This window comes from Spermophilus citellus (assembly GCF_964194105.1).
Source record: "Spermophilus citellus genome assembly, chromosome: 9".
In the NCBI taxonomy this organism is placed as follows: Eukaryota; Metazoa; Chordata; class Mammalia; order Rodentia; family Sciuridae; genus Spermophilus; species Spermophilus citellus.
The window spans coordinates 67,190,917-67,208,579 of record NC_138191.1 but is presented as its reverse complement, the minus strand read 5'-3'; the positions used below and the strand labels follow the sequence as shown (position 1 = coordinate 67,208,579).

At 36.3% G+C, this 17,663-nt stretch overlaps 1 protein-coding gene across 1 annotated transcript; it reads left to right on the top strand.

Moving 5' to 3' along the window:
* Positions 1-11,599: 11,599 nt before the first annotated feature.
* LOC308655527 (S-adenosylmethionine decarboxylase proenzyme 1-like) lies at positions 11,600-12,610 on the top strand (the record flags this gene model as incomplete). The annotated part of the gene is made up of 3 exons (XM_081305606.1): positions 11,600-11,806; positions 12,113-12,469; positions 12,521-12,610. The coding sequence occupies 3 exons, from the start codon at positions 11,600-11,602 to the stop codon at positions 12,608-12,610; spliced, it is 654 nt and encodes a 217-aa protein (XP_081161732.1).
* Between the last annotated feature and the right edge of the window lie 5,053 nt (positions 12,611-17,663).

Genomic DNA, 17,663 nt, shown 5'->3' with positions numbered 1-17,663 from the left:
GGCTCTAAGCAACTCAGTGAGAACCCATCTCTAAATAAAATACAAAATAGGGCTGGGGATGTGGCTCAGTGGTTGAGTGCCCCTGAGTTCAATTCTGGTACAAAATAATAATAATAATAATAATAATAATAATAATAATAATAATAACTTTGTATAGTGACTAGTATTTAGTAAGCCATAAGTAACATTTTGCTATTATTTCCCCTAATTTACAAATACAAAATGATTATAACATTTATGCTATAGAGACTAAACATGGGATTCATCATATTAATGACTACAACTACTATCAGTTTAATATATTTTCATTCAGTGTTTGGAAACTCAATTCTTCCAAGTCCTCTCATGTCCCTATCCTGTGGCCACCAATGGGGTCTCATTAGTAGCCAGAACCCAAGATTTGTGAATTCTTGTTCCAACTGCTTATCAGATATCTCAACCTTCTGTAAAGAGCCCCTAGGTGTGTCCAGTACCACTTAGGATAAAGATGGAGTCACATATGTCCAAAAAACCAGCTGAAGACCACCAGGCACTCAAAGCTCCCTTCTTCCAAAATGCTAGAGTACATAATAACTTATGGCTGGGACAGTGTTCCTGGGAGTTGAAGTCGTAACAAGAGGCAAACACCAAGAAGAATTAGATGCACAAAGGATTTGCTGGCGGAGAAAGAGGGAGAAACAAGGGAGAGACTTCATCCCTCAAAGCCGATCTGTATGAACAGAAGGAGAGAGGAAAGGGCAGAGGTCGTGCAGGATGTGTCTCAGGTGGCCAGATATGGTTTAATGATTTTCTTGTTCTTCCCTTTGACTCCAAGGCTTTGGAACTTGAGCAAACTCACACAGCTGCCATGGGATGAGATCTCTCTGAGGCTTTTCAGCCTCTCGAGCTGATGTCCTTTTCTCTGGTCCAGACCTTCTGTTTGGCAGACGTGCTACATCTCAGCAAAGAGCATGTTTGAGGCTCAAGCTAAGAAGCAAAACACCTAAAATGGAAGATGTAGGAATATGGGCATGAATGAAAACAGAGTTAACTGGTGTACTTCCTTCCTAACCCCATGGCTCTGCCCTGTCCCCTGTTGCCCATTCCTTCCAAGCTGTACTTTGGGTCAATCTGGTCTTCTTTTTCTGTTCATAGGTTCTTTGTTATGGCCTACAGGGTAGTAAAAATAGGGAGAGCTTTAGAGGCTGGAGTCCAGAGCCCAGCTTCATGCCCTGGGTAAGCTGCACTGTCCTCTAAGTCTTGGCTACCTCATCTATAAAATGGGAGTGGTGATCATACCTACCCCAACTCACAAAAATAATGTGAAGTACCTGAGCATTGTTGGCCCTTAATGGATGTTGTCTCCTCTGCTTGGTCTCAGGCACAAGGACACATCCACCAGTGTTTCCTCTGCCCCAAGTAATAATCTCTGATTTTAACATTTTGGTTACTATTAATAATGGGAATGTCTCCCACTCTTAAATGTGACTTAAGCAGCAACTGTGCACGTCTGGCTTAATATTAGCTTTTGATCATCCTGAGACCACAAATATTGGACACTATTTAAAATCTGAAGAGCAGCTTTCTGTTTTGCAGAAATTAAAATGCTATTTAAGAAATGAATCATTCTAATAATATTTGACTTATTTAGATCAAATTGAATTGTTATTCTGCATTATAAATCCTTTTTATTCACCAAGAAATGTGTAATTAAACCAGCATATTTTCAGGTCCTCAAATAAACATATCATCCGTGTGTACTTCAGATGGAAAAGCAATTAACTCCAGTAGTCAGTGGCCCATGAGCTCCTCTGCAGCTTTGCTAATCCACCACTGTAAATAATTAACATCTCTCTGTGCCCTAGTGCCCCAGAGCTCTGCCCAGGGTAGGAGGCATTCTATCCCCGTTGCTAGGCTGCCATTGCCAGGGCAGATACTGTATAACCGAGCTAGATCCCTACTATGGAAATAAAATATCTCAGTGAAGGGCAGATTAAATCCTGTGAGATGAATCCATTTCTTGCATGGCTGATGAGCTGTTTGAGGGTCACAGGTTCATATAAAACAAGTGCACATCATCAGTGCAGAATCCCACACACCCAACCAACTTTTATTGAGGAAACGATGGTTAAAAAGAAAATGTGTAATTACTTTCTTGTCAACAATTATGACTCAAAATATATACATGGTGAATATGGCAAATGATATAGGTTGTATTTCCCTGTAACAATGCCCACACTCAAATATTGGCAGAGAGTAAGGTTTCTCTAACTAACCTGCACTGTGACATTCTAGGATGTTTTTATTCTTTTACAGAGAAGAATTAGAAAAATGTAAAATGGAAGATTTTACATTCTCCCTTGTCATCTAGAGATACATTTTCCAGCTCTTTTTAGGGGTCACATTTTTTTTAATTTTTAAATTTGTTTTAATTAGTTATACATGACAGTAGAGTGCATTTATGCATTTTGATATATCATACATAAAAGGGATATAATTTCTCATTTTTCTGAGTGTACATGTTGTTGCAGAATCACATTGGTCATGTAGTCACATATATACATACATACATACAGTAATAATGTCTTTTTCATTCTACTGTCTTTCCTATCCCCACACCCCTCCCCTCCCCTCCCCTCCCTTCACTTCCTTCTACCTAATCTAAGGTAACTCTCTTCTCTAGTTCCCTCCTTATTGTGAATTATTATCCACATATTAGAGAAAACATTCGGCCTTTGTTTTTTGGGGGATTGACTTATTTCGTTTAGGCACTAGAACAGAGACTCTGCGCCTAATAGAAGATCTTCACCATGTAGGCCTAGGATCTGACTTCCTTAACAAGACCCTTAAAGCTCAAGTAAAATCAAGGATAAATAAATGGGATGGATTCAAATTAAAAAGCTTATTTTCAGCAAAGAAAATAATAATATGAGGAGAGAGCCTGTAGATTGGGAGACAATCTTTACCACATGCACCTCTGATAAAGCATTAATCTCTAGGATATATAAAGAAATCAAAAAATTAACATCCAAAAAAAATAACCTAATCAATAAAAGGGGCAATATTTTTTTAAGAATAATAATTCTCTTTGAAAAAAAAATTGTTAAAATTAAACAATATAGAATCAAGTCTTAAGTGCTGATCGTCTGCTTTATTTCAGCCTTAGTATGCAAGCTAAATTATAAACTGAAATTGATACCAGCTTGTCATTTTTAAAGATATTTCTAGGCTGTATGGCTCTGAATGTAATAATAAAAAATGAATTGAGGATTTATCATTTTGATGACCAAATTCAAGGTTCATCCAAGTGTCAGCACAATTCAGCTAAGAGTCATGTCTGTAGGACTGGGCAATAGGTTTTCAATGTCGTCAGAACAGAGAGAGCCCAGTGCAGCACAAGCTCAGCCACTCACTAGGTTTATAATGCTGGGCAAATCACCTTCATTTCTTCATCCAACAAACAGGATAATTCCCATGGCATGGAACTATAAAGATTAGATAAAACAAATGAAAGTAATTTGTGAAGTCTAAATGCTGTAAATATATGTGAAATAATAATAATAATAATAATAATAATGCTGAACTACTTTGAGATTCTGAGGTGACTCGAAGTATCAAAGGGAGTAAACTGACCTTTTTTGTAGTATATTTTTATTACAATGTAACTCCCAATAGCCAATGTTTAAATTTTTTAATTTTTTTAGTTTTATGTGGTGCTGAGGATCGAACCCAGTGCCTCGTGCATGCTAGGCAAGCACTCTACCACTGAGCCACAACCCCAACCCTAGCCGATGTTTAATTAACATTCAACTTTCCAATACATTCCACAGTTTTAACCCATTGGATAAATAATTTACACGTATTAGTAGCCGATTAATTTAGTTTAACAATTATGTAGGCCCTAAAGTCTTATACTTGGAAAAAGAAAAATAGTAAACATTATCTTAAAAGAAGAGCGACATCTGTTTAAAAAGTAGAAAGGCATTTTATGTGTTCTTCTCAACCCAATCTATATCAACCAGGGAAACATGTAAGCACCACTATATTTTATTTTTTCAAGATAACAGAATTTTGTTTGAATTTCTCCAGCAGGCTATCAGCATAGCACTAGGAAAGCAAACCCTACAAATCCACTCAAGCTCTACTAGGGAATATTGGTGAGGAGTTTAGTCCTCAGAGATGATACACTATAAACACAGTTGGGGGCTGGGGATGTGGCTCAAGTGGTAGCGCGCTCGCCTGGCATGCGTGCGGCCCGGGTTCGATCCTCAGCACCACATACCAACAAAGATGTTGTGTCCGCCGAGAACTAAAAAAATAAATATTAAAAATTCTCTCTCTCTCTCCTCTCTCACTCTCTCTTTAAAAAAAAAAAAACAGAGTTGGAAACAAAAAGATTCTGTATCCACTTATTCTGAGAATCTTAATTTTAGTTGACTGAGAGTATAAAATCTGGGCAGAGGGTGGTGTCAGAAACCACTGTTCTTGTCAAATGTCCCTGTGTGCCTCTGCATTTGCCAGCCCCCTCTGAAGTTAGATTAGAATCTCGTGACTGACTGAGTTCCAGCCAACAGGATGTGGGTAGAAGTGATAGAAGCCACTCCAGGCCTGATTTTAAATCATTTCATGAAATCCTCCAATTTTAACTTCTCGTACTATGCGTTCTAATGCCAATAATTTATAAAACAGAGAAAAGTTTCTCAATCTGTATCAGACATTTTGCAAGTGGAAAATTACCCATGTTCAACTGTGAAGAATTCTGGGTTTATTTATTTCATGGCCTGTCCTATCCTAATATACTCAAGTAGATTAGAGAAATTCCATCTCATTAGAACAGATGTGCTGAACTATCACCTAAAAATCCAGAATAAGACTTAAACCTATGCACAGTTAATAAAACACAGGGGGAAGAGGGGCATGGCCAAAGATAGTCCAATGGAGTGTGGGAGGAACAACCCTTTCCTAAATTGAAAATTACTTGTATCTATGGGTTGAATGAGCATACAATATTCTACGCAAACTACAAATTATGCAAGAAGTGACTAAATTATCACTCTGAATCTCCTGCTTTGAACACTGAAGCTGAAGTGTTCATTTAAAATTTAAATCTGTACTTCATCAATCCCCTATTTAAAAAATTTCAGAGATCCCTCCTTGCCTCAGGCATTGGGTCTCAGCCCTTTTCCTGCTTAGGACACAGCCCTTCTTACTTTTAAGTTCATCTCTTACTGCTTTTCTCTCCCCTATTTCTACTCAAGCCATTGCCCTCCATGCAATTCTCCACACAAGCTGTGCTCTCTTATTTATTTATTTATTTGTTTGTTTATTTATTTATTTATTTATTTATTTATTTTTAGCTCTACTCTCTCTTCACTGCTTCCTCAAAAATGCTAGTCCCTTTCCATGGATAAAAAGTAACCAAGAATTAAACAATACTCTAAAACAAATTAGTACCTTATGCAGCACAAAATTGTCTAAATATAATTGGAAAATAATATTTCATAGATGATCCTCCTATGAAAAATGAATGGTATGCATAAGGATTTGTTTATAAAACATAAAAGGAATTGATATATTTGTCAATGGCGCTAAAAATCAGAGAAATATCTAGTTCATACTCATGGCTTTGGAGTCAGAATTCTGAGCATTAAGCCACTTAGAAGTTTTAGTAAACTAATCATGATGAGTTTCTGCCAAGGTCAAAGGAACTCTCAGTGATGGACAGAGCAGTATTTCTCATCCCACGTATTCTTGCCATACCCCAAACTCCATTTCCCGTTCCCTAGAAATTTAGCAGGGTGGTGTGGTTGCTTTCAAGAACAGAATGTAGCATGAATGACATTGTGTTCACTTTTGAGGCTAAGTCGTACAAGACAACACAGCTTCCTCCTGGTTCTCTCCCTGGGCACTCAGCCTTGGAACCTAGCCACTTCTGTGAGGTAGTCCAAACTACCTGGAGGAGGCACATATGGTGTTCCAATCAACAGCCCAGCTAAGGTTTAAGCCAACAGCCAGCATTGACCACATCATTTAAATGCATGTGGCATCAAATTATTCCAACCCTGAACCTTCAAACTACCCAGTGGATGCTGAGAACAGTAGTTGTCTCTGCCTAAGTATGCCCACACACAGATTTTTTAGCATAGTGAATGCATCATTGTTTTAAGCCACTAAATTTGGGGATGGTTTGCTGCTAAGCAATAGACCACCTTGTATGGCTCTTGTGAAGAATAGATAGAATTCCTAGTACAGTGTCTGAAACATAGATCTTCAATAACCATAACATGAAATAACTGGAAATTACCCCCAAATAGTGTGTTATTTATTTCTCTTTCATTTATTCCCAGAATGGTTATAAAGAGACTCTATAATAAATTCCTGCCTTTAATACACATTATCCAATAGAGATAATATGCCATGTACTCAAATAACTATATTAGAAAACAGAACGAAGTAAATACTATGTCTTATAAATGGATAAACGTAAGTATTATAAATAGAACAAATCTCTGGCAAGTAGAATATACTACAAACTTTTATATTTTGTTGGAATTACCACACAAAAAAACAATGAATTTATTTATTTATTACCTTTCTTTTTATTGAAGTATTACTTGTCAACAGTAAAATGTACAAACCGTAAATGTGTAGCTGACTTAATTTTTATTTATGTACACACTCATAACCAGATAACCTTCACCCACACATATACTAGTCCAATAAGAATTTTTTAATTTGGAAAAATTATTTGCAATACAAGACAGACAATGGATCAATGCCTCTAAATACAAAGAACTCATAAATTAACCAAAAGCAACATCTCAATGGAAATTAGGCAATTTATCGATGTAAATAAACAAATGGCCAAAACACAAATGAAAAGATGTTCAACTTTGCTGGGATATCAAAGAAGAAACTATTATTCTTTGCCTGTACGTTGATAAAGAATATGAATAATTCTCAATATTGGTGAAGCCTTAACCGAGAACAGCTTTATAGGGGAGTAGAAAGCAGTTTGCAGAATCTATTTTTGAAATACCTCCATTTAGGACTGTGGTTGTGGCAGAGTGGTAGAGCGCTTGCCTAGCATGTGTGAGGCACTGGGTTCTATCTTCAGCACCACCTAAAAATAAATAAATAAAGGTTAAAAAAAAACCCTCCATTTCAAGTTGCTACAAAGAATATGATATGAAATTTAAAACATACACAGATCTTTATGCTGAAAATTACAAAGTACTAATGAAAGAAACCAAAGAAGACAAATAAGTACAGACTCCTTCTACGGATTGGAAGACTCAGCATGATAAAGATGCTAACTCCCCCAAATGGTACAAAGTTTTAACACAGTTCCTATCACTAACTCCGCATTCCTCTCTCCCATGAACCCCTGACAATAGCCATTCTACTTTCTGTTTCTATGAAACTGATTATTCTAAGTACCTCATATGAATGGAGTCATGCGGCAGGTGCTCTTCTGTGCCTGATTTATTTGATCTAGCTGAATGTCTTCATCGTTTGCATTGTAGTAGGCATCAATTTCCTTTCCTTTGTTAAGGCTAAATAATATCTCACTGTATGTTTATACCACATTTTGTTTATCCCTTCATCCATTATCTGTTAATGGACGCTCAGGTTGCCTCTATGGTTTAGCTATTGTGAAAAACGCTGCTATGAATATGAGTGTACTATCTTTACACATCTTAACACAAAATGGATCATGGACTTAAATGTAAAACTATAAATCTTTTAGAAATATCAGAGAAAATCTTTAGCACCTAGGCCTAGAGGAAACTGGATCTCAATAACTTTATGTGCAAAAGGCCCTGTTAAGAAGATGAAAAGTTATAGACAAGGAAAAAAATATTTGCAAACCACATATCTGACAAATGAAAAGATATTAGAATAGTACACAACTTTTATGAGATGTTATGTACTAATATATGTAATAGGTACTATTACATATATTAACTCACCTAATCCTCACAGTTCTATCAAATATTAGGTATCATAATATTTTATTTTATTAATGGGAAAACTGAGGGACAAATTTAGTAACTCATCTAAATTTACACAGCAGAGCTGAGAGTTATACCATATCAACCTTGCCTTCAGGTCATGCTGTTTCACAAGGTTGTTCATATCAGCACTGTTTATGATAGTGAATAATTAGAAACCACTTAAATGTCCATCAGTGGGAGCTGATTATGTTAATCATTAAAGAGCTACAAAGGGTAATACTAGAAATTTATTAAAATTATGATGTAGATCTATATGTATTGGCCAGGAAATATACCAAGGACATAGTATTGTTACCAAAAAAAAAAAAAAGTAAAATATAGACCAGTATATTTATGGCCCTGTTTTTGTAAGATGTCATACACACAAACATATACACATTTTATGGACTATGACATGTCTGAAAGGATATTCAACAATATGTAACCTAACCATTTATTTGCATATTCAATGTTCTGATGGTTTTAATTTTGTCTTTGTACCATTCCACATTGTTGAAATTTTTAAGGAAGCCATTTTTATAAAAAAGAAATAAAGTCAGATTTTGTTTTTATTATTTTTAATTTGGTACTGGGGATTAACCCCAGGACCTGTGAATGCTTGGCAAGCATTCTACCACTATTTACTTCCCAGACTCTTTTTACTTTTTATTTTAATACAGGGTCTTGCTGAATTGTCCAGGCTGGCCTTGAATTTGCAATCCTCTTGCCTCCACCTCCCAAGTAGGTGGGACTACAGGCATGCACCATTGTGCCCACTATGAGACTTTTTTCTTAAATCCATTAGTGACAGCTAAACAAAGGTCAGGCAAGTGAAAAATAAAGGATATAAGAGAATTGTTTCTGATGGATTTGAATATTTTTTTAATATCAAAATTCTTGTTAAAGGGGATGGGACTGTGGCTCAGCGGTGGAGCGCTCGCCTAGCACGTGCGGGGCCCTGGGTTCGATCCTCAGCACCACATAGATAAATAAAATGGAGATATTGTATCCAACTACAACTAAAAAAAATAAATATTTTTTAAAATTCTTGTTAAAGCATAGTCACTCAGCAAAGAATGAAAATCTGGAAGAATTTGCAAAAACAGTGTTCTGAACTTGAAAATACTTAAGTTGCTTCATTCATTAACTACCCCAAGGAATGCACACTTGAGAAAGGAATTCTTCCTGATCTTTGCTACATGTGAGAATGACCTGTGGTGACTAGAGATGGACAGATGCACAGTCCAGATTAGAAATCATTAGTCAGAAGGAGGAGACAAGGAAAACAAGGAATTCCAAGAAAGCTGTCTAACTGAACTGCTTCTGAATAAGAGTTTTCTGAATGCAGGCAAGTGGTGCTGGGGTGCAGGGACTAAATGGGGTTTCTCAACCTTGGCACGGTTGATCTCTGAGCTTCAAAATTCTTCATTGTGGGACTATCCTCTGTATTGTAGGATGCTTAACAGCCTCCCTGATCTCTACCCACGACATGCTAGGAGTGGCACTTCCTCAGTTATGACAACAAAAAAATGTCTCCAGACATTTCCAAATGTCCCCAGAGTGAGAGAGTGTTCATTCTTTCCTCCCAAAGAACCACTGGGATAGGAGGAGAGTGGGGAGTTCCATGGAGGGGAAGTCACACTGTGCTGACATGGGACCAAATCCAAGCAAGGGAACAGGAGTTTGTTGCAGCTAGTGTGGGGTGGGGAGGGCAAGAAACAAATAAGTTTAGGAGGTAGTAAGCCCCTGTTTACAACACAAAAGGCCATGATGAACTCCTTAACTACAAGTTGTAAATATACAACTTTGTTCTGTTGTCTACAAAACACTCATGGAAGAGATTCAAGATAGCAAATTACAGGAAGGTTGCATCTCCAGTTGCTCCATGGCTCAGGATTCAAGCAGAGGAAGTACTGAGGTGGGTGAACGAGGGAATGCACTAAAATTCAACATTGGACAGAGTGTCTAAGAGACTCAGAAATTCGGGTGCACTGAACAAAGAACAAGAAAGAGTACATTGGAGCCAAGCCAGGTGTGGCAACAGCAGCGCTGGTTCACCACCGAGGGGAGGGTTGAGAGAAACACGAAAGATGGACCTGTAAACCAGGAAAGCAGCCTGAACTTAGTTGTGAGACTGCACAACAGACCGGTGTTTGAAAAGTGCTCTGTATTTCTCAACTAGGAGGTAGAGAGCGGAGGGGTTTTCAAGTCGGAAAAACAAAGAGGAGTGAAATTCGCTTTTCCTTTGAGTCTGGTAGCTCACAAGACCAGTTGAGGGTTGGGAATCCGAACAGGCAGTGTGAATACATTCAGGAACTAAGACCATATTCATGGGTGCAGTGTGTAAAGGATAGTCTCCCCTGACCCATAAGTAGAATTTTGAGGAGCTTTCTAAGATCCAGACTCCAAGCAGTGATCAGTAACTGCCTGGCCATAGGGGTGTGTTGATCTAATCTCCCCAGAGCAGATATCACCCAACAAAGGCCCCAACACTAGATTAGACCTAAGCCCTAGCCAGTGGAACTCCCCTTACAGAACTCTACAGCAGTCCCATCTGGAGAGTGCATTGATCCAGGTCTGTGTGGACAAAACTTCAATCAACAGAACCTCTCATTCCATCCTACTTTACACTGATGAGAAGGGAAGCTGAGAGCTATTTCAATCAGCTTCAGTTTTACGCTACTCCAGTTGACAGCTCAGGGAGCAACTCAAAAAGAGAAACGGCTTCACAACTCCCAGACTTTGTGTATGCTATATCTCTCTCTGATTCTCTCTCTGAACCTAGCTCAAGAAGAAATGGAAAGAAAAACAGTCGGGCACAGGCAGTGACCATCCATTCTCAACAACTGTTTTGAACACCTCAATCAAGACAATTTTTTTTCATTTTTTTATTAACTTTTTTCCTTTCTTTTTGCTTTTGTGTTCTTGCTGGGCTGATTGGTTCATGGATATGTGTATGTGTGTGTGTATGTGTGTGTGTGTATGTGTGTCTATGTATGTATGTATATGTATTGTATATATAATACATTATATATATTATACATGTTTTTTCCTTTTTTCTCAGTTTTATCATTTTCTTACAATAATTATTTTTAAAGTTAGACACACTCAAACTTTCATTGCACTTGAATAGGGTGGGGGTTGTGGCTTAGCGGTAGAGTGATGCCTGGCACATGCAAGGCCCTGGGTTCAATCATCACCACCAAATAAAAATAAATAAATAAAATAAAGGTATTATGTCCAGCTATAACTAAAAACATAAATATTAAAAAAATAATAATACAATGAAAACAAGAGGCAAAAACTCAGACTAATGACCAGGACCCAAATAGAAATGGCTAGGCATGGGCCCTTGGATCCCACTCACAAGACATTTTCTCCTGCAGCAAAACCAGAATTAACACAAAGTCTATGGATACCACACCTATAAGGTAGAGGGGAATCTCAATCTAGATTATAAGGAAGCTTATGAGAGTAGTGTGTTTGTCTCCAAGAGACGTTTCATTTTGAAGACATTTGGTACCACCCTCTTGCTGAAAGCACTGTTTCCCCTGTTGAAGCTTACTAAGGATTACAGTGGGTTTGACTCAATTCAAAGCTTCTTTTATTCTTGTAAGAATTTCATGAAGCCGTCTCATCAAGGATACCCACACCAGAATTTCCAGGAAGAAATAGATGCAATTTTCCCAAATGGAACAGTGTATTTTACGGGACATATGAATTCTGACTGTTGGTACTTGTATACTCTGGATTTCCCAGAGAATCGGGTAATAAGTCAACCAGATCAAACCCTGGAAATTTTTTTTTTAATTTTTATTCTAATTTGTTATGTATGACAGCAAAATGCATTACAATTCATATTACACACATAGAGCGCAATTTTTCATATCTCTGGTTGTATACAAAATATATTCATACCATTCGTGTCTCCATACATGTACATAGGGTAATAATGTCCATCTCATTCCTTCATCTTTTTTACCCCCTTCCTCCATTCCCTTCCTTTCCCTCCCCTTTGCCTTATCTAGAGTTTGTCTAATCTTCCCATGCTCCCCCTCCCAACCCCACTATGAGTCAGCCTCCTTATATCAGAGAAAACATTTGGCATTTAAACCCTGAAAATTTTGATGACTGAGCTTGACCCAGCAGTTACTAACCAATTCTACATGAAAGATGGTGTTACTGCAAAGGGTGTCACTCATGAGAGCGGAATTTGTGACCTGATACCAGGTTTTGTCATTGATGCCGTACTGTTCAATCCTTGTGGGTATTCAATGAATGGAATAAAAAAGAATGGAACTTATTGGACTATTCACATCACTCCAGAACCAGAATGTTCTTATGTTAGTTTTGAAACAAACTTAAGTCAGATCTCTTATGATGATCTGATCAGGAAAGTTTGGGAAGTCTTCAAGCCAGGAAAATTTGTGACGACCTGGTTTGTTAGTCAGAGTTCTGAATGTCACACAGTGCTTTCTTCACCCCAGAAGAAATGCATTACAATTCATATTACACCTATAGAGCACAATTTTTCGTATTTCCAGTTGTATACAAAACATATTCACGCCAGAAGAAAGCACTGTGTGGCATTTAGAACTCGTCTTGATTGCCAGAGTGCTATGTTAGTTAAATGATTACAACTTTGTTTTTACTAATCTTGCCAAGAAGCAGCACAGCAGAGTTGATTAAGGAAAATGAAGAAAAAAACTCAAAAAGAGAACCCCCACAGAAGGTGATGGCTACTTTATAGATGTTGGTACTGGGGGCTATGCTTTCCATAACCACCACCTGTAGTTGCAGAAAGCCCTAGACTAATGATAGTGTAATCATTTTGAAGTGTATGCATTATTATATCAAGGAGTTAGATATCTTGCATGGAGGCTGTCTTCTGTGTTTAGTTATTCTATGCCACTCTTGCTGTGAAATTGAAGTGCATTCAGAAAAAAACTTTTACTATATTAAACTTTACAACACTTGTGAAAACAATTTCGACTGGCTTATGCATGGTATAATATTTCTGCAGGTATTGTCCAAAATTCCTCACAGACAAGGCTTTCGTCCTCATTAGGTGTTGGCCTCAGCTGAACCATCTGGGACTGTTCTATTAAATTGCTGCCAGAATTTTATATGCAGTTACCTCAACTTTCTTGAACATATTGTCTACTAATGTTATTGAAACCAGTTTCTACTTCATAGAGATGTTTTTGGCAACCACAATTAAATTTTTCTTTCACAAGTCCTTAAGAAAATTATTCTAATTACTCATTTTGTGTATTACTATTTTAATAATTGTTTCTGCATTTGTAGTCCTTTGATTTCTTCCCTCAACCTGGTGTCTTCCCCTCCAGCCCCACAAATGAAGCAATGTACTTACACTGTGGGTTTATATACTAATCTTATACCCCAGGTTCGAGAATTAGGAAAAGTCCCTGGGCTTAATGTTCTTTTAAGGGCATATTAATTTGGCCTCCTTTTTAATGGCATGGGCTCTTTTGGAAGGTAAGTGACAAAATTACATGTCTCCCACAAAATAATTTTAAGCGTCTCCAATGTTGACTAGCAGGGAGGACGTGGAGAGTTATAGATTGAGATTAGGGTATACTGAACTGTATACCCCATGCTATGCTGTGCTCTTTCATAAATGAGATTAGCTTCTAATGGAGTACCATGCCTGTACTAACTTCCTAAGTAGTGGTATAAAAGGATTTTTATCACTAAGTAGATAAGTAGGGAGATTTAGCATATAGGTTGTCCTGGATTCATTAAGTCCTGTCATCTTGGATCATCTACTTAAATTTTACTTTTAGTAGCCATTGCCAGAAATTTCCTTTAATAGTGTATTGTGAACTTTGCTTCAAAGCAGAATCAGTGTTTTTCCATATTAAGACTTAGAAGTTCTGTAATTAAGTAAAGTAACACACGTTTATGTTCATCTGTTCCTGCATCATATTCCTTCCACCATGGTATCCACAAGATCAAATGAATGACTGTCCAGAATGAAAACTGTCCAGATTATTCAGATATTATCATATAGCAGAGTATATGGATAGATTTTTAAAAATTAAAATTCTAAAAATATTCAATGGGAAATGACTCGGTGTATAGGCTTTCAAGAGTTGGGATCTTTTAGCTATATTTGCAAACACTGTGGTATTTAAGCAACTGAGAGAACAGGAAAAAATGACTACATTTTGTATTTCTTGAACTCACAATATTTTCTTGATAATTTCTGGATTGATGCTTTATTCATTCCATAATTATAAATGAAACACATTTTCGGTGTTTCTAAACATAAAATCTACTTGATTTGAAATCACATGGTTGGAACACTGTTTGACTTATATCTCGAGTATGCTGTTGACTGAATGTTTCATTGAGGAAGCTCTCAATCAGCTTGATCTGTCTGATTCTGTAATGAGCACAGCACCAAATGTTTTGACTTGCTCTGTTGTGAGGACCTATACTCAACGTGGATTTTGTTTTGGATCAGTATCCCAGTAGATTAGTAATGTTTGTTGGCTTGAGGTCTTATTTTTATTTATTAAATTTTTTTTCCTTTCCCCTAATAATCTTAAGACTTCTAATGTTGAAAACTTGCACAAATTTGTATGGAACAAAGCCTAGAGAAATGAAAACTGTATATTGGATACAATCTATCCTCGTGTGATAGAAGAAGGAAAATTTTGGTGCCATAATTTCTCTCTTTATTTGTGTTGGACTTAAATAAGTTGATATCTGTTTCTGTATCACAATTTAAGTTTCAATAAAAGCTTGCTTTAAAAAAAGAGACAAAGAATGTTACTTCATATGCTAAAATTAATAATCCAGCAAACAAGATATAATGATAGAGCTGGATATGGTGGTGCATGCCTGTAATTCCAGCAACTTGGCAGGCTGAGGCAGGAGGATTGCAAACTTGAGGCCAGTCTCAGCAATTTATCGAGAACCTATCTCAGAATAAAACTAAAAAGGGAAGAGGATGTGGTTCAGTAAATAATCTTGCATTCAAATTATAAGTCAACATTAAATAACCCCTGTATAACAGAAATTATATAAACACATGGAGATTGAATGATACATTTTTGAATGAATATGGGTAATAGAGAAATCAGGGGAATTTTTTTTAATTCTAAAATAAAATGAGAATAGTGATACAACATACTAAAACCTCTGAGACACTATGAAGGCAGTTCTAAGAGGAAGATTTATAGATATGAGTGCCTACAGAAGAAAATTAGAAAGATCCCAAATAAACAACTTAATAACATACCTCAAGGCCCTTGAAAAAAACATGAACAAACCAACTGCAAAACCAGTAAAAGGAAGGAAATAATTAAGATCAGAATTGAAATCAAAGAAATTGAGAATATACACACATACACAAATACACACAGGATCAATGAATCAGAGTTGGTTCTTTGAAGATAAATAAGATTGATAAATCCTTAGCCAAACTAACCAAAGTAAAGAGAGAAGACCCAGATAATTAAAATTGGAAATGAAAAAGGAGAAATCATCACAGTCATCACAGAAATCCAGAGGATCATTATGGACTGTTTTGAAAACTTATACTTCAATACATTGGAAAATCTAGAAGAAATTGATACATTTCTAGACACATACAACATGTCAAAACTGAATCAAGAGGACAGAGAAAACTTAAACAGACCAATAACCAGCAATGAGACAGAAGCAGTAATAAAAAGCTGAGGACCAGATGGATTTTCAGTTGAATTTTATTAGACCTTTAAAGAAGAACTAATGCCAATGTTTTTCAAATTATTCCATAAAATATAAAGGAATGGAACACTTCCAGGCTTCATTCTATGAAGCCAATATCACACTCATACCAAAACCAGTTAAATACACATGAAGGAAAGAAAACTATAGACCGATATCCCTGATAAACTTAGATGCAAAAATCCTTAATATTAGCAAATGATATTTAACAACATATTAAAAGACTGCACATCATGAGCAAGTTGGTTTTATCCCAGGGGTGTAAGGATGGCTTAACATACACAAATCAATAAATATAATTTATCACATAAATAAAATTAAGTACAAAAACCCCTTAGTTGCCTCAATAGATGGTGAGAAATCCTTCAATGAAATTCAGCACCCATTCATAAAGAACACTGAAGAAACTAGAGATAGAAGGAACCCACCTCAACATCATCATAAAAGCTACATATGACAAAATATAACAAAACCAAAACTGAAAGCATTTCCTTTAAAATTTGGAACAAGATAAGGATATCCACTCTCACCACTCCTATTTCATACAATACTAAAAATTCTAACCCCAGCAATTAGGCAAGAGAAGGAAATAAGAGGTATAAAATATGAAAGGAAGAATAATTATTACTTTGCAGATGATATGGATTCTATACTTAAAAGATCAAAAAAAAAACTCCACCAAAAATCTGTTGGGGCTAATAAACAAATTCAGTAAAGTAGCAAGTTACAAAATCAACGTACAAAAATCAATAGTTTTCCTATACACCAATAATGCATCTGCTGAGAAAGAAATCAGGAAAATATCTCCATTCACAATAGCCTTAAAAAAAATCTAGGAATAAATATAACTAAGGCAGTGAAAGATGTCTACAATGAATACTATAGAATATTGAAGAAAAAATTGAAAAAGACACATGAATATGGAAAGACCTTTTATGTTCCTGGATAGGCAGAATTAATATTCTTTTTTAATATTTATTTTTTAGTTGTAATTGGACACAATACCTTTATTTTATTTATTTATTTTTATGTGGTGCTGAGGATTGAACCCAGGGCCTCAGATGTGCTAGGCAAGTGCTCTACCACTCTTACAGAACCACAACTCCAACCCCAGAATTAATATTTGTAAATGACCACACTATCACAAGCAACATACAGATTCAATGCAACCCCCATCAACATGCCGAATGACATTCTTCATAGAACTAGAAGAAATAGTCCTAAAATTCATTTGGAAGAATTAAAGACCTAGAATATCCAAAGCAATTCAAAGCCAAAAAAGCAATTCTGGAGGCATCACAATAGTTGACCTCAAATTGTATTTAAAAGCCATAGTACCAAAAACCACATGATACTGGCATAAAAACAGACACATAGACTAAGGGTGCAGAATAGAAGACACAGAGACAAACACTAAGAGTTATAGTCAACTGATTCTTGACAAATGCCAAAAACATTCACTGGAGAAAAGATAGCCTTTTAAACAATTGTTTAAAATTGTTTAGAAGACTACTTGATCCCTATCACTTATCCTACACAAAAGTCCATTAAAAATGGACTAAAGACCTAGGAATCTAAAGACCAGAAACTATGCAACTCCTAGAAGAAAACATAGAATCAAACTCCAACAGATAGGCATAGGCAGTGCCTTCTCAACAGAACCCCTAAAGCTCAGAAAATAATGCCAAGAATTAATAAGTGGGATGACATCAAATTGAAAAGATTTGCACAGTAAATGAAACAAGCATGTGAAGAGAGAATCTACGGAATGAGAGAAAATCTTTGCTAGATACTCTTCTGATAGAGAATTAATATTCAGAATATATAAAGAACTCAAAATACTTCACACACACACACACAGTTAATTAATGGGCAAATGAACTAAACAAACACTTAAAAAAAAGAAAAAAGAAAGAAAGAAATACAAATAGCCAACAAATATATGAA